The 24,326-nt window shown below is 42.6% G+C and overlaps 2 gene segments (V, D, J or C); both read left to right on the top strand.

Moving 5' to 3' along the window:
• Positions 1–24,326, top strand: part of LOC140599256 (immunoglobulin heavy variable 3-74-like) — a 571,793-nt gene that overhangs the window by 497,742 nt on the left and 49,725 nt on the right.
• LOC140599439 (immunoglobulin heavy variable 3-23-like) lies at positions 10,513–11,049 on the top strand. The segment is given in 2 exon segments: positions 10,513–10,619; positions 10,723–11,049. Coding segments are annotated over 2 exon segments (366 nt in total).

The raw sequence follows: 24,326 nt of genomic DNA, 5'->3' as shown, positions 1-24,326 counted from the left end.
TAATCTGTGCATGCAATGGTTCATGTGAGGTCAAGTACATCAGTGAGGAAACTGAAAGAAATATCATCTTAAGAGTTAGAAACCATAACAAATAATTTTATTTAATTTTTTTCATATTATGAACTTTTTGTATATATATTCTTTTACTGGAGTTCGATTTGCCAACATATAGCATAACACCCATGCTATATTTCATTTTTTAAAATTATATTTATTTATTCATGAGAGACACACAGAGAAAGGGAGGCAGAGAAATAGGCAGAGGGAGAAGCAGGCTCCATGCAGGAAGCCCAGTATGGGAATCAATCCCAGGACTCCAGGATAACTCCCTGAGCTGAAGGCAGATGCTTTACTGCTGAGCAACCCAGGCATCCCCAAATCACTTTGTTTATAGCAGATGTAACAAATATATAACTTTCTATGCAAGTATGTCTGGAATAAATGTTAATACTGTGTATATAAGACTAGATTTGTAAAGTCCTCTACACCAATGCGGACCTCTTAAATACCTTTTTGAAAGATCTATTAGATTTAAATAAATTGTCATGCAATGATTTGTTTAACATTGATCCTCATTCTTAGAAACCAGAGGCCATCTATTGACCTGCTTGCAACACAGCTCATGGACCACGACTCTCCCAACACCAAACAACATGCCTTGTGGGTTCAACAAGTAGATGTCCATGGGTGGTCCTGGGAGGTCCATGGAAGCCTAGCCCAGTCCCTGTCCACTTGAAAGGACAGGCTACAACCCAAAACCACCCACTTCTCCTCAACATCTAGGGTAAAATCCTCTCTCAGGCAGAGGGAGTTCAGAGCTCTCTTCAAAGGCAGGTTGAGGTCTCTGGTGAAGGCAGAGCTGTAATATGGAGGAAGATGATTTTCTGGGGCCTTCTCTGTGTCTGGTGACTGCTCGCCAAGTTGATGGTCTCAGATGTCAGGTGGGGGGCCATGGGGATAGTTGTGAATGCTCGTGACTGACAGCGCCTGAGTCTCCTTGTCCTCAGGGTGCTGCTGCAAGATTCAGAGCAATGACAGGAGAGGGAATCATGGACCCCACACCTCACCACCACTGTCTATTGATTTTCCATGTAAACCATTGATTTCTGGTAGAAATGCATCCACCAACACCAGGAGAGCGGGTGCAGTGAATTGGATCATAATTAATTATAACACATGCAACAGCCTGTCCCACAGGAGCCACATTCCAGAGTCCCATCCTGAATCCCATCCCAGAACAAGTGCTCCCTGTAGCTGAGCTCATTTCCCACCAAACAATTGGCCATGACTTACTGCACAGGAGAAATGGGGAGGGGCCATCAGTGTGAGCCCAGACACACACCTCCCTGCAGGGACAGGGGAGGGGCTAGACTAGGGGGTCGCTGAGTTCACCAGAAGATGTGAAGGTCACCAGAGTCCTCTCAGGTCAACAAGGGAACACTCAGGTCGCTAGGGGCTCCACAGGTAGCCAGGGAGCACTTGGATTAACAAGTGTAGTCAAGGGACTAGGGCCATTAGGAACAAGGACAGGGTAAGACCCAAGAACAAGTGCAGAAGGTGAATTGTCTTTCTTCTAGCTAGAAAAATATGCTCTTTGTTGGTCTTCATTTTTAAAGGTCATGATATTTTATTCATAATATATGTTAAAATCATTACATTTTATTTTGCATAATATGTAAGCTAAAATATCCCTTAAATGCTCTCTGAAAATAAACGATGAAAACTCTATATTATGAGGAAATAATAACACATGAAGATTTGCATCTAACCTCCTAGATTTTGTGATAATTTATTGCTATTTCCAAAACTAAAAGTTATGGGATTATAATATATGATTATAAATAAATGAATAAGTACAAAAATCTATAGGTATATGTAGCCTATTTAATAAAACTTTTTGTAAAATATTTCCATAATTAATATCTAAAATAAAATTTATTGATGGACAAAATAACAAAATATGTGATTACTCACAGTTGACAATATATCAATAATTCTACATGAATTGATATTTAAAATTTCACTCCAAAAGTACTCATTTTAATAGACTATTCCTTAGTCAAAATCATTATCTGCCTGTGTTACATACCTGATTATATCACCCTGACATGCCATCTGCACTTCTCCATCTGCAAAGCTCTAGGAATGATCCCAGGATGAACAGAAGTTGTCTTCTCCCATGTCAGTCAAAGGACCAGATGTCTCTCTCCTCTTGTATCATAAGGTTTCTTCAGAATCTCAAAGCCCCTCACTATCCTTACCCAGCTCTTGTCCGAAACTCAGAACATGATGCTTCATTTATAGCAGTTTGCTTCTAAGGACATTGTAGGATGGCATCTTTCTGAAATTTCTTTACCCCACAAGAGGTAATAGCATGAACTGGTCAGGGTTTCCTGAGCGACAGAACCCAAAGCACATTGGTTCCCATGACTGAGTAGTCTGAGAAGTCCATGATTTACGGTCATGAGGAGGACACCCAGGAAAGCCAGTAGAGTAATTTTCATCACACTGCCCTAGTCTTTCATTGGAGAACCTGGGCATGTGCATGTGTAACTGTCTCCAAGGCAGGAGGACTTGTATGTTCCAGATCAAGCATGGAAGCAGGAAGAATGATGGAAGTCTTCATCCTTCTCCCACTTATCCTATTGAGAACCACTCAGGCATCCCTTTATCTTTTTTTAAGATTTTCTTTACTTATTCATGAGAGACACAGAGACAGAATCAGGGACAGAGGCAGAGGGAGAAGTAGGCTCCATTCAGGGAGCCTGATGCGGGACTCAATCCTGGGACTCCAGAACAACCTGAAACGAAGGCAGATAATTAACCACTGAGCCACCCAGGTGTTCTGAACATCTGTTGTTTAAAAAACCCCAGTCCTAATGTGAAATGGTGCAGCCACTCTGGAAAACTCCTTGGAGGTTCCTCAAAGAGTTAAAAATAGACCTCCCCTATGACCCAGCAATTGCACTGTTGGGGATTTACCCCAAAGATATGGATGCAATGAAACACCGGGACACCTGCACCCCGATGTTTCTAGCAGCAATGTCCACAATAGCCAAACTGTGGAAGGAGCCTCGGTGTCCATCGAAAGATGAATGGATAAAGAAGATGTGGTTTATGTATACAATGGAATATTACTCAGCCATTAGAAATGACAAATACCCACCATTTGCTTCAATGTGGATGGAACTGGACGGTATTATGCTGAGTGAAATAAGTCAATCGGAGAAGGACAAACATTATATGTTCTCATTCATTTGGGGAATATAAATAATAGTGAAAGAGAATAGAAGGGAAGGGAGAAGAAATGGGTAAGAAATATCAGAAAGGGAGACAGACCATGGAAGGCTCCTAACTCTGGGAAATGAACTAGGGGTGGTCGAAGGGGAGGAGGGCAGGGGGTGGGGGTGACTGGGCGATGGGCACTGAGGGGGGCACTTGGCGGGATGAGCACTGTGTGTTATTCTGTATGTTGGCAAATTGAACACCAATAAAAAAATAAATTTATTATTAAAAAATAAAAATAAAAAAACCCAGTCCTTCTACAATGTTACAGCAGCCAGAACAGGGTACAACCCTAGTGACACGTGAAACCAAGTAATGATGCTCTGGCATTTCCACAAGTTGTGTCTCTGATGACACTGTGGGATTTGCATGGTACCATGTCCTTACCAATTTGTGTTATACTAACTGCTGTGAGGTGTGCACCTCACCACTGGGAATTACCTTGGTCCCCCATGACAGCAACCAAATACACATCTGTGTCTGTTACTCTCCCTCCATCGATGAGGGAGGTTTCCAATGATGAGCTTATTACTGGAAACCCTCAAACACCTACAGTAATTGTTTACCCTTTATCTATATGTTTATATGCAATCATTCTTCTAGAGGGTTTCTACGCCATCCTGGTGGCATGTCCTGGTGTTGACAGTGTCTCTCAGCTCTGCTATTCTATTGCATAGTTTACATGTGAACTCACTGGTAGTGAAGCTGTTTCAGGAAGTTAAGTCCACTCAGAAATGTAATTCCCCCTGATGGCAGGAAATAAATATCCAGTGAGAACAACTCATTCCATTTAGCAGAAGGGGAGAACCATCCTCAGAACCAGAAGAGGAAACATAGGGCCCAGAAGTCTGTGCAAACCCTTTTCAGTTCCTAGTCATTCGCATAACCAAAACCAAATCCTGGCTTTAAATATCCACAAACCAAATGTATTGTCCAACAGGTGGAAGGGCTGTATACAGTGGTCATTGTCTGGGTGTTGTATTTTACATAGCTCATGCACGTGGAAAATGAAATGCCTCTCCCCTTAGAAATATCTTATGTCTTAACTGTACCGATGAGACAAAGAAACTGGAAGAATACAAGAGAAATCTTTCTGCCACAACAAGGTGAAGACCTATGCAGGGAAACTAGGCAATTAAAAAATATTAATCAGAAGAGAGGAAGAAAAATTATTTGTTTGCCTATGACATTATATGTTACAGGGGCAATTTCTACAAACTCAATAAACTAGGAATTAAATAATGATTTCAGGGAACATTTAAGATATAAAATACCTATCTATTGACAAAAATATCACTTAAACTAGCATCAAAAATAAATATTTAGGATTAAATTTCAATAGTAGATAAGATATCATACTAAAAATGACCTATTTTGATGAATGGCTTTTTTTTAAAAATAGAAATGCAAAGATAACACCACTCAAAGATGAGAAATTCATATTCTCACAGTGACATCTGCACAATGTGATCTGCAAAGGTAATGCAATCTTGCTATTAACTCGTTAGAATCAAATTTTAGTCAAGCGCTGAAGATATAGTCAGAGGACATGCAAATAGGGCCCTCCCTCCACTGATTAAACCAGCCCAGCCCCGACCCTGCAGCTGGGAGTGCAACCCCAGCCCCAGGATCCCCAGGTAGCCCCATTCAGGGATCAGGACAGAGCACAGACAACTCACCATGGCATCTGTGCTCAGCTGGGTTTTTCTTGTCACTATTGTAAAAGGTAATTCAAGGAGAACAAGGGACCTTGAGTATGTGAGTGCAGGTGAGTGAGAGAAACAGGGGACGTGGGACAGTTTCCTGACCAGTATGTCTTGTATCTGCAGGTGTCCAGGGTGACGTGCAGCTGGTGGAGTCTGGGGGAGACCTGGTGAAGCCTGGGGGGTCCCTGAGACTCTCCTGTGTGGCCTCTGGATTCACCTTCAGTGACTACGTAATGTACTGGGTCCGCCAGGCTCCAGGGAAAGGGCTGGAGTGGGTCGCAAGGATTTATGAGAGTGGAAGTACCACATACTATGCAGAAGCTGTGAAGGGCCGATTCACCATCTCCAGAGATAACGCCAAGAACACGCTGTATCTGCAGATGAACAGCCTGAGAGCTGAGGACACGGCCGTGTATTACTGTGCGAGTGACACAGTGAGAGGACCTCGGTGTGAGCCCAGACACAAACCTCCCTGTAGAAGGGGATCAGGACCACCAGGGGGTGCACACTCCTCACCAATTCTGTCCTGAAGGCTCAGGAACAGGTGCAGATGGAGGTTCTGGGCAGGTTTCTGGGGCTTCCTCCTCATGGAGGCTGTCAGGATCTGGGGCTTCCTCTTCATGGAGGCTGTCAGGATCTGGGGCTTCCTCCTCATGGAGCAGGTTCTCTAAGGAGTCTCTCTAGACACATGATTAAGTGCCTTCTTAGAAACTTTCTAATTTATAACATTTGTTTTTATATAAACTATTGTTTACATGCACTAAAGACAAATTTGCTTACACTTTTTCTCTACTGCCCCTACACATCATTTAATGACACATATCTCAGTGCATCTCATCTTCTCCTTAAGGAGTTCCACCTTTCTACACTGTTCATTAGAGAACCCCCTGCTCAGCGTGCAAGGTTGGTAGAAGCAGCATGAACCAAATGGACAAGAAGCTATAGAGTGATCCGGAGTAGAAAGCAAGACAGAACTTCTGGAGGCATCACTGTAATGAACCAACCTACCAGCATTCATGCTAGTGATAATGTGGAAAAGCAGTGGAAACTCCCCAAGGTCGTTGTTAGGATGTGGAATCTGGAGATCACACGCACATGAACACACACACATGCACACACAGAGACACACACATGCACACACACACACAAGAGTATAAATCATCATCACATTTACCATGTCTGTTGAGAGCAGGGCAGGCCTCATAGCAAGTCATAAATGCTTGGATGGAACAAGGAAGGACACTGACTCAGGGAGTGTGTTGTAGGTCAGTGATGGGGGATGGGGTCCTGCTCCAGGAGGAGCTTGTGTGGAGTCAGTGACCTCCTGCATCAAAGGAGGGAGAACCTATGGGTTCTGGTTCCGTGACCCATGTTTGTGGAGCGAGACAATAGGGAGGAATGGATGTCAGGTTCCAGCAGGTACATTCAAAATATGGTGTAAGGAATCATTCCACTAAATATGTATGAAAACTGGTAGAACATTAGAGAGAAGTGGTTGTTCTAAGTATGAAAATGTCTGAATTATGGGAAAGTGAGATGAATGTTTCTTCAAAGCAATATAAAGTGATTATACAATATAATCACACAATATAAAGTGATTATACAAATGGATCAAGGATAACCCAGTGTCTCAGGTGGAAGCTGTCCTCTCCCCCAAGGTCACCAGCTGGTTCTGAAGGTCACATGTGTGCTATGTGCACAGAGAGACCAGAAGCTTCTACTGGATCCATGAGGCTCCTCAGGGTGAGGAGCTGGATTAGAGGACCTTCCACCTCCAGGGAATAACTCATGGATCCTTCGGGTGCTGACATCAGCTCACTGTGCTCCAACCATCCCCAGGTTGGAACCTACTGCCCATGTGATGGGAGGAGGAGGAGAGGCCTTAGGGGAAGACTTGAGTAAGGAGGTGCAGCCTCATGACGGGGTCATTGGGAGTTCCTGTGCTTCTTGGAGTTGACGTCTTTCTTCTTCCTGAGATTAGGGAACTTTTCAGCTCTTAATCAAATAACTTTTATTTTCCTGCCTCTTCATCTAATGAGACTCCTATCATATGAATATTACTATGACATCGGAATTAATTGAGTTCCCTATGGCTCCCTTTGTTGTCTTTACCTTTGTTTCCTCTTCTTTTCAGTCATTATTTTCAATAATTTATCTTGTCTAAACTGGCTCTCTCTTCTGCTTCATCAACCGCATTTTTATAGCCTTCACTGGGGATTAAATATTGGTTATAGCATTTTTAATGTTGTCTGACTTGATTTTACTTTGTTCATCTAGAAGAATTGGAACTTCTGGCGATCCCTGGGTGGCTCAGTGGTTTAGCGCCTGCCTTTGGCCTGGGGTGTGGTCCTAGAGTCCTAGGATTGAGTCCCGCTTCGGGCTTCCTGCGTGGAGCCTGCTTCTCCCTCTGCCTGTGTCTCTGTTTCTTTCTCTTTCTCTCTCTACCTTTCATGAATAAAAAATAAAATCTTAAAATAAGACCTAGCCTATCTTTAAATTTAAAGATAGCATTATATGTTCTCATTCATTTGGGGAATATAAATAATAGTGAAAGGGAATATAAGGGAAGGGAGAAGAAATGTGTGGGAAATATCAGAAAGGGAGACAGAACATAAAGACTCCCAACTCTGGGAAACGAAGTAGGGGTGGTGGAAGGGGAGGAGGATGGGGGTGGGGGTGAATGGGTGACGGGCACTGAGGGGGAGCACTGGGTGTTATTCTGTATGCTGGCAAATTGAACACCAATAAAAAATAAATTTATTATAATTTTTTTTTAAAAATTTAAAGATAGCAAAAATTAGAAGAATTGGAACTTATATTGTCTTCTCTCCTTTTTTCCAAGCCCACCTAGTATTCTTAAAATAAGTGTTTCAATTCCACTTTAGGTATGCTCGGATGGCTCAGCGTATCTGCCTTTGACACAGTGTGTGATCCCGGAGTCCTGGGGTTGAGTCTCGCTTCGGGTTCCCTGCATGGAGCCTGCTTCTCCCTCTGCCTGTGTCTCTGCTTCTCTATCTCTGAGTCACTCATGAATAAATAAATAAAATCTTTAACAAAAAAATAAATTCCACTTTGGAGTATTTAATTGAATCTCTAAGCATTAAATTCCTGGACTATGAGATTGACATGCTCTTCATTTTTATGTGGTAAATTTTTCTATCATTTCATTTTTCCTTTTTATTTTATTTCTGACAAAGTGAGTTAATTTGGGGAATAGCAGAGGAATCACAATTAGAGACATTGGAAACAATGAATACCTACTATTTGCTTTGACATGAATAGAACTGGAGGGTATTATGCTGAGTGAAGCAGGTCAATTGGAGAAGGACTATAATCATATGGTTTCACTCAAATGGGGAATATAAGAAATAGTGAAAGGGATTACAGGTAAAAAAAGAAAAAATGTGTGGGAAAAATCATAGAGGAAGACAAAACACGAGAGACTTAACTCTGGGAATTGAACAAAGGTAATGGAAAGGCAGGTGGGTGGGTGGTTGGGGTGACTGGTTGACGGGCACTGAAGTGGACACTTGACGGGATGAGCACTGAGTGTTATACTGTATGTTGGCAAATTGAACTACAATAAAAAATATAGAAAAAAAGTTCCCACTTCTCCTGGGCTGGGCTTTCCTGTCCCAGAAGCTTTTGCCACTGGGCTTTAGCCAGGGAGGCTCCTTGCAGTGCCCCTCCCCCACTTGATTCTTTTTTATTTCATTTTTTTAGCCTTCCTACCTTGCTAGAAGCTAAAATCCTTCCCTCTATGTCATTCCAGCTGTTCTCTCTTTAAATCTCAGGTCAAATTTGTAGGTGTTCAGAATGGTTTGAAAGTTATCTAGGTAAGTTGGTGGGGCCAGGAGAGTTGAGGACCCCTACTCCTCTGCCATCTTGCCCCACTTCCCCATCTTGGCAGTTTCTTTAAGCCTCCAAATTCTTCTCAGTGTTAGAAAATAGTTATGTTAAGTAGAAACAATGACTTTTTATCATCTGGAGGGAAAGACCTCAGAGGCTTGAGGACACCTGATAGATGTCAGGGACTTGATTCAAGATTCCAGCTCACCTCTGACTACAATAAATATAGCTGGAGATCTGTAGCCAAGAAGCAGAAGGAGGGATGGAAGATAGGGATAAGTAGGAGACATCCTTCACCAGGAGGATCTGTGTGATCATGTGGAAGAGACTCTGATTGCATGCTGGAAAAACACGAAAGGGTGAGATGTCTACTCTGTCTCTGCAGGGGTGTTTGGAGCCAACAAGTTCTACTGGGGTCACCAGGGGACATGCACAACCACCAGGAGATCTCAGGAACCAGGAAGCTCAAGATCCAGAACAACATGACGGTTGAGAGCTGGTCTCCTCTCCAGGGATTTCTGTGCCATGCTCTGCAAACATCTTCCAGACAGGGACAAGGTTAACATTTGTAAAATCTTTGGAAACACAGAAAAGTCCCCCACTTTTTGAAGACTCCGTCTTAGTGCCAGTAACCAAACTTGCCAAGGTCAAGCCACCAGGATCAATATAACTGATATTGCTATGGCAATAACTGTGAGTGTCGAGGGCAGCCCGGCTGGCTCAGCGGTTTAGTGCCACCTTCAGCCCAGGGTGGGATCCTGGAGACCCGGGATCATGTTCGAGTCCCATGTCAGGCTCCCTGCATAGAGCCTGCTTCGCCCTCTGCCTGTGTCTCTGCCTCTCTCTCTCTCTCTCTCTCTCTCTCTCTCTCTCTCTCTCTCCCTCATGAATAAATAAATAAAATCTTTTTTAAAATGTGAGTGTCGAAGTACAATGACCTTCATAACATAGATGAAGAAATGTCCTTTAAAAATAGAATCCTTTCTGTGGTCATATCTTCTGACATTAATTGTTTTAGTAATCGTTCCACTCTGTTATCTTTATGTAGAATTTCTATTCTTATGTACAGAGAGAGATCAGGTGTAAAGCCCTTAGCTTGTTGAAAACCACAGCATTTCTATCAGCTCTCTGAGTCTCTGTCAAGGCTTCTACTTGTCTCACTGTTTCTGTGAAAGAACGATCTGGTCTACACACATCACTCAGTTGGGGCTTCCGGAAATTCAAGAAACCTTCAAATCTTATGTCCAATTCTGTCTTGGAAGTGGCTCAGGGAGCATACAGGTGCTATGGTGGGGACCACAGGCCCAAACACTGGGGCTCACTCCAAACTGCTGTGTCCATTTAGATCCTCACACAACCTCTCTGTGCTGCAGTGAATACTTACATACCTGTAAATGGTGCTAATTTTTAATGTATATAAATTATGTTGTGTCCATATGTGGAAATATGGAAGATGATCAATGCTAAGTATTCAGACAGCAAATCAGGTATCGAGAAAAAACAATTTACTGACAGATATCCTGTCTTCAAAACTCTTCCAGGATCCTACATAAGATCTGAGTGCCTCTTGAGGTTGCTTCCTCAAAAATTTCCTGTATACTCAGAATACATGCAAATAGGGCCCTCCCTCCACTGATTAAACCTGCCCAGCCCTGACCTTGCAGCTGGGAGAGAAACTCCAGCCTCAGTATCCCCAGGTGACCCCATTCAGGGATCAGGACAGAGCACAGACCATGGAGTCTGTGCTTGGCTGGGTTTTCCTTGTTAGTATTTTAAAAGGTAATTCATGGAGAACCAGAGACCTTGAGTATGTGAGTGGAGGTGAGTGAGAGAAACAGATGATGGGGGACAGTTTTCTGACCAGGATGTCTTTTGTCTGCAGGTGTCCAGGGTGAGGAGCAACTGGTGGAGTTTGGAGGACACATGGTGAATCCTGGGGGGTCCCTGGGTCTCTCCTGTCAGGCCTCTGGATTCACCTTCAGTAGCTATGGCATGAGCTGGGTCCGCCAGGCTCAAAAGAAGGGGCTACAGTGGGTCGGACATATTAGCTATGATGGAAGTAGCACATACTACGCAGACACTGTGAGGGACAGATTCACCATCTCCAGAGACAACACCAAGAACATGCTGTATCTGCAGATGAACAGCCTGAGAGCCGAGGACACGGCCGTGTATTACTGCATGAGGAACACAGTGAGTTGACATCAGTGTGAGCCCAGACACAAACCTCCCTGTAGAAGGGGATCACGACCACCAGGGGGTGTGCACTCCTCACCACTTCTGAGTCCAAGGATCAGGAGCAGGTGCAGATGTAGGTTCTGGGCAGGTTTCCTGTCAGGCTCTGAGCTTGCTTTCCATGGAGCAGTTTCCTCTAGGAAACCTCTCTTGGCACAGAATTCTGTGCTTATGAATTTGGTCACTAATTTTGTAACTTTTTAGTTAAAAGATCCTTATATACATAAAAGATAAATTTGATTAGATTTGCTAACTGTCCCCAAAATATCAGTAATTAGAAATCTCTGTGTACATCAAATTATCCTTATAAGCCTCACAGCTATGTGCACTGTGTATGACAGAACCACCAAGATGCTTATACAGGTTGGTAGAAGCAGCATAAACTGCCTGCTGGACTTGAAGGAACAGAGTCATCAACAGTCTAAAGCGAGAAAGTAAAAATCCCTGGAGGGGTCACTGTCTTGAACCATCCTCCCAGGATCAATGTTACTGACCACCTGGGAAAGCAGAGGAACCCCCACCTGCACATGGTGTGAATGTGGATTCTGAAGAAAATGCAAATGCACACACACAGACAGACACACATACACACATGGGAGAGTATTAAACCTTTATCACCCTCACCATCATCAGTTGAAAGTAGGACAGGCCTCTCAGCAAGCCATAGATGCTTGGATGGAGGCAGGCAAGGACACAGGATCAGGGTGTGTGTTGTGAGTCAGTGGTGGGAATGGGGTCCCTCTCCATGAGGGTCTGGTGTGGAGGTAGTGTCTCCCATGCAACAAAGGAGGATGAACCTTTGGGTTCTTGTTTTATTTCCCATGGTTGTAGAACAGGAAATGAGGGATGCATGGATGTCAAAAATTTAGCATGTAGATTCAAAAATATGGTGTAAGGAATAATTCAACTAAACAAGTATGAAAAGTGGAAGAACAAAAAAAGAAATATCCATTCTAAGTAGAAAAAGGTCTGAATCATGGATAATGAGAATGATCCATGGAAGCAGCAGAAAATTTAAAATGATAGTAGAAATAAAGCAAGGTTTTACCAAGAGTCTCAGGGGGAAACAGTCCTCTACCCAAGGTCACCAGCTGGCTCTGAAGGTCGTGTGTGCACTGCGTATATTCAGATAACAAAAGATTCTAATGGATCCATGGGGATCCTCAGGGTGAGGAGCTGGATTGGAGGACCTTCCACCTGCAGGGAATAACTCATTGATCCTTCGGGTGCTGATATCAGCTCACTGAATAACTTCTGCTTCTGTTTACTCTCTTATCATCTACTGGGACTCCATTAATACAAATGTTGTTATGATTTCATAAGTCACTGAGTTCCCTATGTCTACTTTTGTTGTCTTTACCTTTGTTTTCTCTTGTTTTCAGTTGGTATTTTCTATAATTTCATCCTATCTATACTACATCATTGCTCTGCTTCATCCTACTTCCATTGTATGGCATCCACATGGGATAGTGTCTTGGTTATAGAAATTTTAACTTGGCCTTATTTGAGTTTATTCATTTATCTCTGCATTAAGCAAATATCTATCTATTGTCTTCTATTCAATTTCCAAATTCTGCTAGTATTATTCAATCATTGCTTTAAATCCTGTTTATATTCATATCTTATAGATATGTAAATCTAAAATCCTGGTTTGAGACATTTTCATCCTGTATAATCTGCTGGGATTGATTTATTTCATCATTTACCTTTTTATGATAAATTTTTTAAAAAGGAAGATCCTTGGTTCACTTTAGTCTTCCACTTGAAAGAATGTGGACTACAAAATAAATTTAAAAATAAAATAAAAATAAAAAACTAAAAGTATTTATAAAAATTAGGGAGGAAAATTAAGAACAAATTAATAATGATAAATAAAGAAGGATGTATTGGAATATAAATATAAAACAGGAATAAATAATGAAGAATGAAAGTAGAAAGGATGCTAAGAACTAACTCCCCTATAACTGACACCTCACAACACTCTCTGATGACCAGACTTGCTGACCTGGAACTGCTGGTGCTGATCCCCTGGGGAGGGGCTGCCGTGCTCACTCTCAGAAGTCCTGCCCTAGTGGACATCCTCTTCTACCGGGTAGAGGGCAGGGCTCAGAGTGAGCAGCTCTGGGCTCCAATGGATGGCCCTCTTCTGCTCCCTGATGCACTGATGGGGGGGTTGAAAATGGTCCCCTCTCTCTAGCCTGGGGTAGAATATTTGTAACCCCCACTCTTCAGAGAGCCCTCACATGAGAGCCATCAACCCTTCTGTCTTCAATTTCCATCTGAACCCCATATTCACCCTGCCTGTGTCTGAGCTGGTTTATCTCAGGCACATGAATGAGTCTCCATATATCAACATGAGGGACTCCTGTCGTGTGAACCTGGGCTGGTCCTCTGAGGGAGGGTCTCACAGTCTTTAAATTCTGCTGGGTTAGAGGTAACAGGATCACACCTCCATTCCATTTCTGATGAAAGAGAGAACAGTGAGACAGGCAAGGTGGCAGCACAGTAGGGGTCATCACTTCATTTCACCCCATTAATTTAGCTAGATAACTGTCAAACCACCTGGAACACCTATGAATTCAACCACAGATGTCAGAAATAAATGGATGGATCTCTACAAATAAAATGTGACTGCTTTTCCACTGTAGGAATATGCAGAGAGAAATGGAGGGGATATGTGGAGAGACAAATGGTGACACAAAAGCCTTCGTAAGCACATTACAGGAAAGTCATACAGTCTGGACCTCAAAACCTGGATCTTTAGAAATATGCTTCTGTGAGTGCAGTCCCTCCCTGAAAGCTGTTCTTGAGTGAAGCAGGCAATATCACAGATGGGACAGTGGGGTTGAATCTTTCTGGAGGCACAGAAAGATCAGGCCGTCTGAACCACAAGAGCTTCCACGCATTGGAACAGGGAAATGAGTTTATGCAACAAGCCCGGGAGGAGGTTCAGCTTGTTTGAACTAAACAGTGAACCAAGGCCTGATTGGGTGACAGCTCTCCATGATAGATCCCTGCAGAGGTCAGGAATGCAACAACCCTCCACCTTCTTCTGGGAGGGGCAGAGAAGTGGTACACTAGACTGGATGAGTACTCTCCATGCCAGGGCCCTACAACAGAGGGAAAAGAGGCCACCCTATGCTTCCTCCAGGATGTGGGGAGCAGGTGCATGAATGACTAGGTGAAAGCTCTCCTTGCCAGGGCCCTACATTGTGCACAAATGAACCTCATTCCATATGAACGCAGAAGGACCTGAGTGGGCAGGCCCCATAGGAGTCTGTAGAGTTTGGCACACACTGTGATGCCTTATCTGCAGGGCTGGAGATTGCAGCACAGCCATTTTTATTTTCTTCCTCTAAGGAGGCAAGGAAATCCTTCAAGGAACAAAAGCTTCACACAGCAAATGCCTGACACTGAACCACGCCCCCTGACGTTGGGTGGGGCAATTCCACCCAAGCACAGACACCTGAGAGCCTGTGTAGCATGCCCTTCCCACAGGAGACAAGCTGGAAGAATACTTTGTATATTGCTTAGGTTGTTGTAGATATTTTTCAATCTGCTCCCTCATATAGCCATTAAGCACTGGACAAAATGATTAGAAAGAGGAATCCACAACATATGCAAGAACCAGAGAAAGTCTTCTCTATCACAGATCTAATATATACAGTTATAAATAAAATATGAGATGAAGTACACAATTATAATTATGAATTACTATTTGTGCTTGAAAAAAACATAAAATACATGAGAGTTTCTTAGTGTAGGAATCAAATTTCATCAGGCTGAAATTCAATGTGCTGTAAGATGCAGTCTAAACTGAATGCTGTAACAGCCAATGTAAATGAGGAAGAATAGACAGTAAATGACATATAAGAGAAGGTGATGGAAAGGAAGGAAGGTGAGATAAAGGCATTAAAACAAGTGAGAGCCACAAACAGATACTCGGAGACATAACCAATAGTTTGAAAAAATACCATCTGATATATTGGGTATTCTGAGCAAACCAAGAGAGACAGAGGACCAGAAGGAATGTTTGAACAAATCACAACTGAGAATGTCCATAATCTGTGGAAGGAAACAGGTGGTCATATGTGAAAAATACAAAGGAGCCCTCCAAAAATCAATAAAATAGGTCAACACAACTACTTATAATAGGGAATATGCAATTTTCAGAAATAAGGAGAAAATCATAGAATCAGCTCAAGAAAAGAGATTCCTCACATACACAGAGAGAGAAATATTAGACAAACAGCAGGGCTAAACATAGAGACCTGGTAGGTCAGAAAGGCTGGAATGATAAATTCAGGGGAGAAAATGTGAAATCCATGAATCCATTTGTCTAGCTAGGCTGTAATTCCTAATTGAAGGAGAGATAAAGTGCTTTCAGGACAGAAAGACACTAAAAGTTTCTGTGACCACCAAGCCCACCTTCCAATAAATATGAAGAGGGATTCAGTAAGCTAATAGGGATCCCAAAGGTACACAATAATTCTGCTGGAACGGGGATTTTATTTTATTTTATTTTATTTTATTTTATTTTATTTTACTTTATTTTATTTTATTTTATTTTTGGAACGGGGGTTTTAAAGGTAATACAATAGCAGTAAATTCATACCTTTCAATAGTTACTCTGAGCATGAATTTTATAAATGATCCAGTCAAAAGTCATAGGATATCAGGTGGGATAAAAAGTAATACCCATTCATTTGGTTCTACAGGAGACTCATCTTAGACTCAAAGACACATTCAGATTCAGAATGAGGGGGTAGATAAAGATTTATCATGCAAATGGACATAAATAGAGAGCTGGGGTAGATATCTTCATATCAGATAAATTAGATTTGAAACCAAAAATTGGGACAGCTCTGGTGGCTCAGCAGTTTATGATGCCTTTAGCCCAGGGCCTGATCCTGGAGACGTGGGATCAAGTCTCATGTCATGCTCCATGAATGAGGCCTGCTTCTCTGTCTGCCTCTCTGTCTGTCTGTCTGTCTGTCTGTCTCTCTTTGTCTCTCTCTCTCATGAATAAATAAAAGAAATCTTTTTTTAAAAAACTAGAAAAATATCTCAAATACACAAGCTAACCTTAAACCTAAAAAAATTGGAGAAAGGGACTCCTGGGGGGATCAGTGGTCAACCACCTGCCTTCAGCCCTGGGTATGGTTCTGGAGTCCAAGGATCAAGTCACACATCAGGCCCCCTCTCTCTGTGTCTCTCATGAATAAATAAATAAGTACTTTTTAAAAAGAAGAACTGGAGAAAGATCAGCAAATAAAACCTAAACCAAGCAGGGACAGAAATAATAAGTTTTAGAGCAGAAATCAAAGAAAATGAATCCAGAACAGTAGAAAATCAAGGGAGCTAGAAGCTATATCCCAAAGATTTTGAAATGTTGTATCTTCGTTCTCATTAGTTTCCATGAATCTTTTTAATTCTTCTCTAATTTCCTTTTTGACACTTTCATCTTTTAGCAGGATGCTCTTTAATCTTCATATGTTTGAGTTTCTTCCAAATTTATTCTTGTGCTTGAGTTGAAGTTCCAAAGCATTGTGTTCTGAAAATATGCAGGGGACAATACCAATCTTTTGGTATCACTTAAGACCTGATTTATGAACCATTATGTGGTCTATTCTAGAAGAAGTTCCATGTGCACTCGAGAAGAATGTGTATTCAGTTGCATTTGGATGTAAAGTTCTGAAAATATCTGTGAAATCCATCTGGTTGAGTGTATCATTTAAAGCTCTTGTTCTTTAGAGATGTTGTGCTTAGAATATCTGTCAATTACAGAAAGCACTGTGTTGAAGTTTCCCAGTATATGTGTATTATTATTTAAGCATGTCTTAACTTTGGTTATTAATTGATATACTTGCAGGCGCCCACATAAGGGGCATAAATATTCATGATTGTTAGATCCTCCTGTTGGATAGATCCTTTAAGTATGATATAGTGTCCCTCGTCATCTCTTACTACAGTCTGTGGGATAAACTTTAATTTATCTGATATGAGGATGGCTACCCCTGCTTTCTTTTGAGGACCATTTGAATGGTAAATCGTTCTCCAATCTTTTATTTTCAGGCCGTAGGTGTCCTGTCTAAAATGAGTCTTTTGTATACAGCAAATAGATGGGTCTTGCTTTTTTTATCCAGTCTGAAACCCTCCGCTTTCTGATGGGATCATTAAGCTCATTCACGTTCACAGTTACCATTGAAAGATATGAATTTAGTGTCAACATATTATCTATTCAGTCCCTGTTTTGTGGATTCTTTCCTTGTACTTCCTCTTTCTTTTACAGGGTCCCTCTTAACATTTCTTGCAGAGCTAGTTTGGTGGTCACATATTCTTTCAGTTTCTGCCTATCTTGGAAACTCTTTATCTCTCCTATTCTGAATGAGAGCCTTGCTGGATAAAGTATTCTTGGCTGCATGTTCTTCTCATTTAGGACCCTGAATATATCCTGCCGGCCCTTTCTGACCTGCCAGGTCACTGTGGAGAGGTCTGCTGCTAATCTAATATTTCTCCCCATATAAGTTAGGGATCTCTCATCTCTTGTTGCTTTAAGGATTTTCTCTTTATCTTTGCAACTTCCAAGTTTCACTATTAAATGGTGAGGTGTTGAATGGTTTTTATTGATTTTAGGGGCGACCTCTATATCTCCTGGATATGAATGATTGTTTCCCTCCCCAAATTAGGGAATTTTTCAGCTATGATTTGTTCAAATATGCTTTCTCGTCCTCTCTCCCTCTCAGCACCCTCTGGAACCCCAATTAAACATAGATTTTTCTTTATGAGGCCGTCATTTACTTCCCTTAACCTTTTCTCATGGTCTTTTAATTGTTTTTCTCTTTTTTCCTCAGCTACCTTCCTTGCCATTAACTTGTCTTCTATGTCACTCACTTGTTCTTCTAACTCAGTAATCCTCATTGTTAGGACCTCCAGTTTGGATTGTATGTCATTTAATTGATTTTTAATTTTGGCCTGATTAGTTCTAAATTCTGCAGTCATGAAGTCTCTTCAATCTTTTATGCTTTTTTCTAGAGTCTCCAGTAGCTTTCTAATTGTGTTTCTGAGTTGGCTTTCTAACATTGCATTGTAATCCAAATTCTGTAACTCTGTGGCAGAGAGTAATGTTTCTTTTTTTTTATATATATATTTTTTTTAATTAATTTTTATTGGTGTTCAATTTACCAACATACAGAAAAACACCCAGTGCTCATCCCGTCAAGTGTCCACCTCAGTGCCCGTCAGGAAGGGAGACAGAACATAGAGAGTAATGTTTCTGATTCTTTCTTTTGTAGTGAGTTCTTCCTTCTAGTCATTTTCCTTAGTGCAGAGTGGCTTTATGAGTGGGGTGAGTCAAGTATATCAGCCACGACCTAAGTAAATTTCACCCTAGATTATTCTGACGAGGTCAGAGACCAGAAATTGAAAAGAAAGTTCAGAATGAAATTAAACAAAAGGACCACGAAAGTGAAAAATAAATTTTAAAACAAAGTGGTAAAAAATAAAATTCCAGGAATCCTAAAGAAGAGTAGAAAAAAAGGGAGAATAATAAAAAGGGGGAGGGGAACTGGGAGATGGTGGTGGTGAAGAAGTTGTAGTGGAGGGAGAATGTAGTCAATCTGAGGGGTTCTATAGGATGATCCCCTTGTTTCTGTGTTTATTAATTTCTGTATATTAGTAGATGCTCAGTCCCAAATTTATGTAAATGAGAAATACTTGTATAAGACCCCAACACTGACCGCCAAAACATAAATAAGATAATAGAGGGGGGTAGAATGGAAATGAGGAATCTCACAAAATGCTCCAGCATGGTATACCACTTGGTTCTGGGTGCATATTGGGCCTGTTTTAGAAGGCATTATCTTTGGCCATTTTAAAACAAAATGAGGCAGATAAAACACACACACACACACACACACACACACACACACATACACACACACATATCTTGTATATCTCCCAAAGTTAAGTCAAGTATGTTAAAGGGAATCTAGCATTGGAAAATATATCTCGGACCTGTAATTGCAGAAATATGAAAGTCAAAACGGAAGAATCTTAAAAATGAAGGGGTGTTAAAATATTGCAGTTAAGGTGGAAAAAGTTAAAAAATTGGAAATGTACACTCTGATATAAAAACAAGTTTTACTGGGAAAAAGAAGAGAAAAAAAGGAGGGGTATCCACTGTTCCTCTATACTGTAAACGTTAGACTTCCTTGGAGCTTTCCAGTGCTGCCTATAAGAATTTGCTCTTCCGCTGTCCTTCCAGCTGGTCTTCCGGGGGACAGACCTGTTGTGCTGTGTCTCAAGTGTGTGCACCTGAGTTAGCTGCCCCACCCCCTGCCAGGTGCAGGGCTCAGTGAAAGTTGTTTATCCTGTGAGTCCCCTATTCTATGGCAGCCCTGGTCCATCCCAGGGACAGGTGACACAAGGAGGAAAACAACACTGGTGGCAGCCAGCTCTCTAGCTCTGGAGTCAGCTCCTGCAGTAAGTACCACAGTCTCCTAGTTCACACTGGCCTGGATGCTCCTGGGGCTGAGGAGGCACTGATCTGCACAGTTTGGGGGCACCTGGTGCAGGAGAGTCCTCATTGTCCTGTGCCTTCCCTGCCTCTGAGAGTCCTAGGGAAAGTGCAGGATCCAGGGCTGTGGTCCTCAGCCCCCTGGGATCAGGGGCCTATACTGCTGGAATCCAGCACCCAGGGTGTGGCTCCCAAAGGCAGCCAGGTGCAGACCCCTCCATCCAGAGTCCCTGCCAGAGCTTGTCCAGAGACCCTACTTGGCCTGCGCTCCAGCCCTATGTGGATTGTGGCTCCACAGTTGTGGCGCACTCTCCCCAGGGTGCACTGCCTCTGTTAGTGACTCCAGGAGACTGGAGGCTACACTGCCCCTCCTGCAGTTCTGCTTGATTTCCCTGCTTAGCACCTTTCTTCCTGGGAAGAATCCAGTGCAGATTTTTAAAGTTCCTGGTTCTCCTGGGCTGGGCTTTCCTGTCCTGGAGGATTTAACCGCCTGGCCTTATCCAGGATCTTCATAAGGGTCCCTCCCCCACTTGACTCTTTTATTTTTTTCCACCTTCCTACCTTGTTAGAAGCACAAACTCTTCTCTCTGTAGTGTGCCAGGTATTCTAACTTTAAATCTCAGGTAGAATTCATAGGTTTTCAAGATGATTTGAAAGTTATTTAGGTAAGTTGGTGGGGACAGGTGACTTGGGGACCCTACTGCTGTGCCATCTTGCCCTGCCCCTCTCTGCTGCTTATAATATTTTGTGATAGCTTGAGAAAGTCTCTTCACAACCCCATCCCCATAGGTATACCTTCCCAACAAAACACCCCACACATCTTACATTCCAAAAGGACGATTCTCTACTTGCAGACAAGCAGGTTTTCTTCTCTCAGTCCTACAATTGATTTTGTGGGAGCTCAGAATGATTTGATAAAAGCCCAGATGTGTGCAGGGAGGAGACAAGCTCATCACCCCTACATGTCTGCCATGTTAAATCCTTCTTTTCACATTTGTTTGACAGCAAAGATGGTTTGAAGTAATAGAAGGAGGGAATATGTATGACAGCTACAATCCTCATTTCTGTAACAGAAAAGAATAAAAACTGTTAATTGACCTTCCTTCCTCATCTACCAACTACATATACTCTTTGATTTCAGCAACCCTTCAGCTCCTCAGAGCTCATTACCTGGCCAAATGACCAACACCTTAATCCTGAAGGGTCTCTCCTTGGTCTCCTCTTTAGCATTATTGCTACCTAGTTAGTGCTTTAATTCTTTCTTTGCAAGGAAATTACACTCGTTTATAAAGCCAGCTGCTTCAGGGATATGGATACCATGATACTCTACTGAGTTCCAATGTAAAGTAGTGCTTGATTATCTGAAGAACAATCTGTGAAGGAGGCTTATGCTTTTTCTTTCAAATAATTATAGGAATCTCGCCCTGAGAAAATGGGCAGGGTGGAGAGAGAAGGTAGTGGAGCAGGACTGCAGTCCATGAATATTTGGAAGTACTTAGAAGTGACATTCTGTGTCCTCAGGATCTCTTCAGAACCCATCACTTCTTCCATTTGGTGATGGAGAGGCACTGTGCATGCCCCAATTTAGGGCTTAGGCATTCAAATATCATGCACTTGGAGGCGGGACAAGATGGCAGAAGAGTAGGGTCCCCAGCTCACCTGTCCCCACCAAATTACCCAGATAACTTTCAAATCATACTGAAAACCTACGAATTCACCTGATATTTAAAGAGAGAATAGCTGGAATGCTACAGTGAGAAGAGTTCATGCTACTATCCAGTACAACTTGTTTCTGCACTGAGCAAATGACTAGAAGGAAAAACTCACCACAAAAGAAACAGAAACAATACTCAATACTGTCTCCCACAGAGTCACAAAATTTGGATTACAGTTCAATGTCAGAAAACCAATTCAGAAGCACAATTAGAGAGCTACTGGTGGCTCTATAAAAAACTGTAAAGGATTCAACAGATTTCATGACTGCAGAATTTAAAACTAATCAGATCGAAATTGAAAATCAATTAAATGGGAGGAGGGGCAAGATGATGGAAGAGTAGTGTCCCCAAATCACCTTTCCCCACCAAATTACCTAGATAAGCTGCAAATCATCCTGAAAGTCTATGAATTTGGTCTGAGATTTAAAGAGGGAACAGCTAGAATGCTACAGTGAGAAGAGTTCATGCTTCTATTAAGGTAGGAAGACAGGGGGGGGAAAGAATTAAAGAAACAAAAGGCCTCCGAAGGGGAGGGGCCCTGCGAGGAGCCAGGATGAGGCCGGGGCGAGTGTCCGCAGGACAGGAAAGCTCCCTCCCAGAGAAGCAGGAGCTGCACCAACCTTCCCGGGCAGAAAGGGACTCGCAGGAAAATAGAGCAGGACCCCAGGAGGGCGGGGATGCCCTCGGGCTCCCTGGGACACTAAGAGAGCAACTGCACACCGAGGAGAGTGCGCTGAGCTCCCTAAAGGACTGCAGTGCGCACAGCTGGACCCGGGCACAGCTTGGAGGGGCTCAGGCGGTGGCTCGGCAGAGGGGGCTTCCCGGCCAGAGCGCGAATCCAACAGCACAGGCCCGGGAGCACAGGGTGCCTGTGACACAGCCCAGGATCCAGCTTCCCCCCCATGACAGGCAGAGGACAGGAGGGCCCAGGACAGCGAGGACGCTCCTGCCCCAAGCTGAGCAGATAAGCGGTCACACCCCCGGAGCATCCAGGCCTCTGCAGATGGAGAGCCCTGGAATTACTGTGGGGGCTGAATCCAGGGCTCCAGACCTGACCCCACCACTGCGGTTGTTCCTCCTGGGGCCTCAAGGGGTAAACAACCCCCACTGAGCCCTGCACCAGGCAGGGGGCAGAGCAGCTCCCCCAAGTGCTAACACCTGAAAATCAGCACAACAGGCCCCTCTCCAGAAGACCAGCTAGACGGACAAGTTCCAGGGGAAGTCAAGGGATTTAAAGTATACAGAATCAGAAGATACTCCCCCGTGTTTTTTTTTATTTTTTTGCTTTTTGATTTGTTTGTTTCCCCAAACTTTTTCCCCTTTCTTTCTTTTTCTTCTCTTTTTTCTTTTTATCTTCCTTTTTTCTTTTTTCTTTTTCTCTTTTCTTTCCTTCTTTCTCTCCTCTCTTTTTCTCCTTTTCCCAATGCAACTTCTTTTTGGCCACTCTACACTGAGCAAAATGACTAGAAGGAAAACCTCACCTCAAAAGAAAGAATCAGAAACAGTCCTCCCTCCCACAGAGTTACAAAATCTGGATTACAATTCAATGTCAGAAAGCCAATTCAGAAACACTATTATAAAGCTACTGGTGGCTCTAGAAAAAAAGGATAAAGGACTCAAGAGACTTCATGACTGCAGAATTTAGATCTAATCAGGCAGAAATTAAAAATCAATTGAATGAGATGCAATCCAAACTAGAAGTCCTAATGATGAGGGTTAACAAGGTGGTAAAAGAGTGAGTGACATAAAAGACAAGTTGATGGCAAAGAGGGAAACTGAGGGAAAAAGAGACAAACAATTAAAAGACCATGAGGATAGATTAAGGGAAATAAATGAAAGCCTGAGGAAGAAAAACCTACGTTAATTGGAGTTCCCGATGGTGCAGAAAGGGACAAAGGGCCAGAATATGTATTTGAAAAAATCATAGCTGAAAACTTTACTAATCTGGGAAGGGACACAGGAATTCAGATTCAGGAAATAGAGAGATCCCCCCTAAAATCAATAAAAACCATTCAAAAGCTTGACATTTAATAGTTAAGCTTTGCAAATTCCAAAGATAAAGAGAACTGGGGGGTATTATGCTGAGCGAAGTAAGTCAATCGGAGAAGGACAAACAGTGTATGTTCTCATTCATTTGGGGAATATAAATAATAGTGAAGGGGAATATAAGGGAAGGGAGAAGAAATGTGTGGGAAATATCAGAAAGAGAGACAGAACATAAAGACTCCTGACTCTGAGAAACAAACTAGGGGTGATGGAAGGGGAGGAGGGCGGGGGGTGGGAGTGAATGGATGACGGGCACTGCGGGGGGAACTTGACGGGACGAGCACTGGGTGTTATTCTGTATGTTGGTAAATTGAACACTAATAAAAACTAAATTTATTATTAAAAAAACAGAAAAGACCCAAATAGCCAGGGGAATTTTAAAAAAGAACACCATAGCTAGGGGCATCACAATGCTAGATGTCAGATTGTACTACAAAGCTGCTGTCATCAAGACAGTGTCCTACTGGCACAAAAACAGACACATAGATCAGTGGAACAGAATACAGAACCCAGAATTGGACCCACAACTTTATGGTCAACTAATATTCAATATAGGAGGAAAGACTATCCATTGGAAGAAAGACAGCCTCTTCAATAAAAAGTGCTGGGAAAATTGGACATCGACATGCAGAAGAATGAAACTAGACCACTCTCTTTCATCATACACAAAGATAAACTCAAAATGGATGAAAGATCTAAATGTGAGACAAGGGATCTCTGGGTAGCACAGCGATTTAGCCCCTGCCTTTGGCCAAGGGCGCGATCCTGGAGACCCAGGATCGAATCTCACGTCGGGCTCCCAGTGCATGGAGTCTGCTTCTCTCTCTGCCTATGTCTCTGCCTCTCTCTCTCCCTCTGTGTGACTATCATAAATTTAAAAAAATAATTGTGAGACCAGATTCCATCAAAATCCTAGAGGTGAAAGCAGGCAACACCCTTTTTGAACTCGGCCACAGTAACTTCTTGCAAGAT

This window comes from Vulpes vulpes, chromosome 6 (assembly GCF_048418805.1).
Source record: "Vulpes vulpes isolate BD-2025 chromosome 6, VulVul3, whole genome shotgun sequence".
NCBI lineage: Eukaryota > Metazoa > Chordata > Mammalia > Carnivora > Canidae > Vulpes > Vulpes vulpes.
Note: the sequence above shows the minus strand (reverse complement) of the source record. Positions and strands in the feature narration are given on the sequence as shown.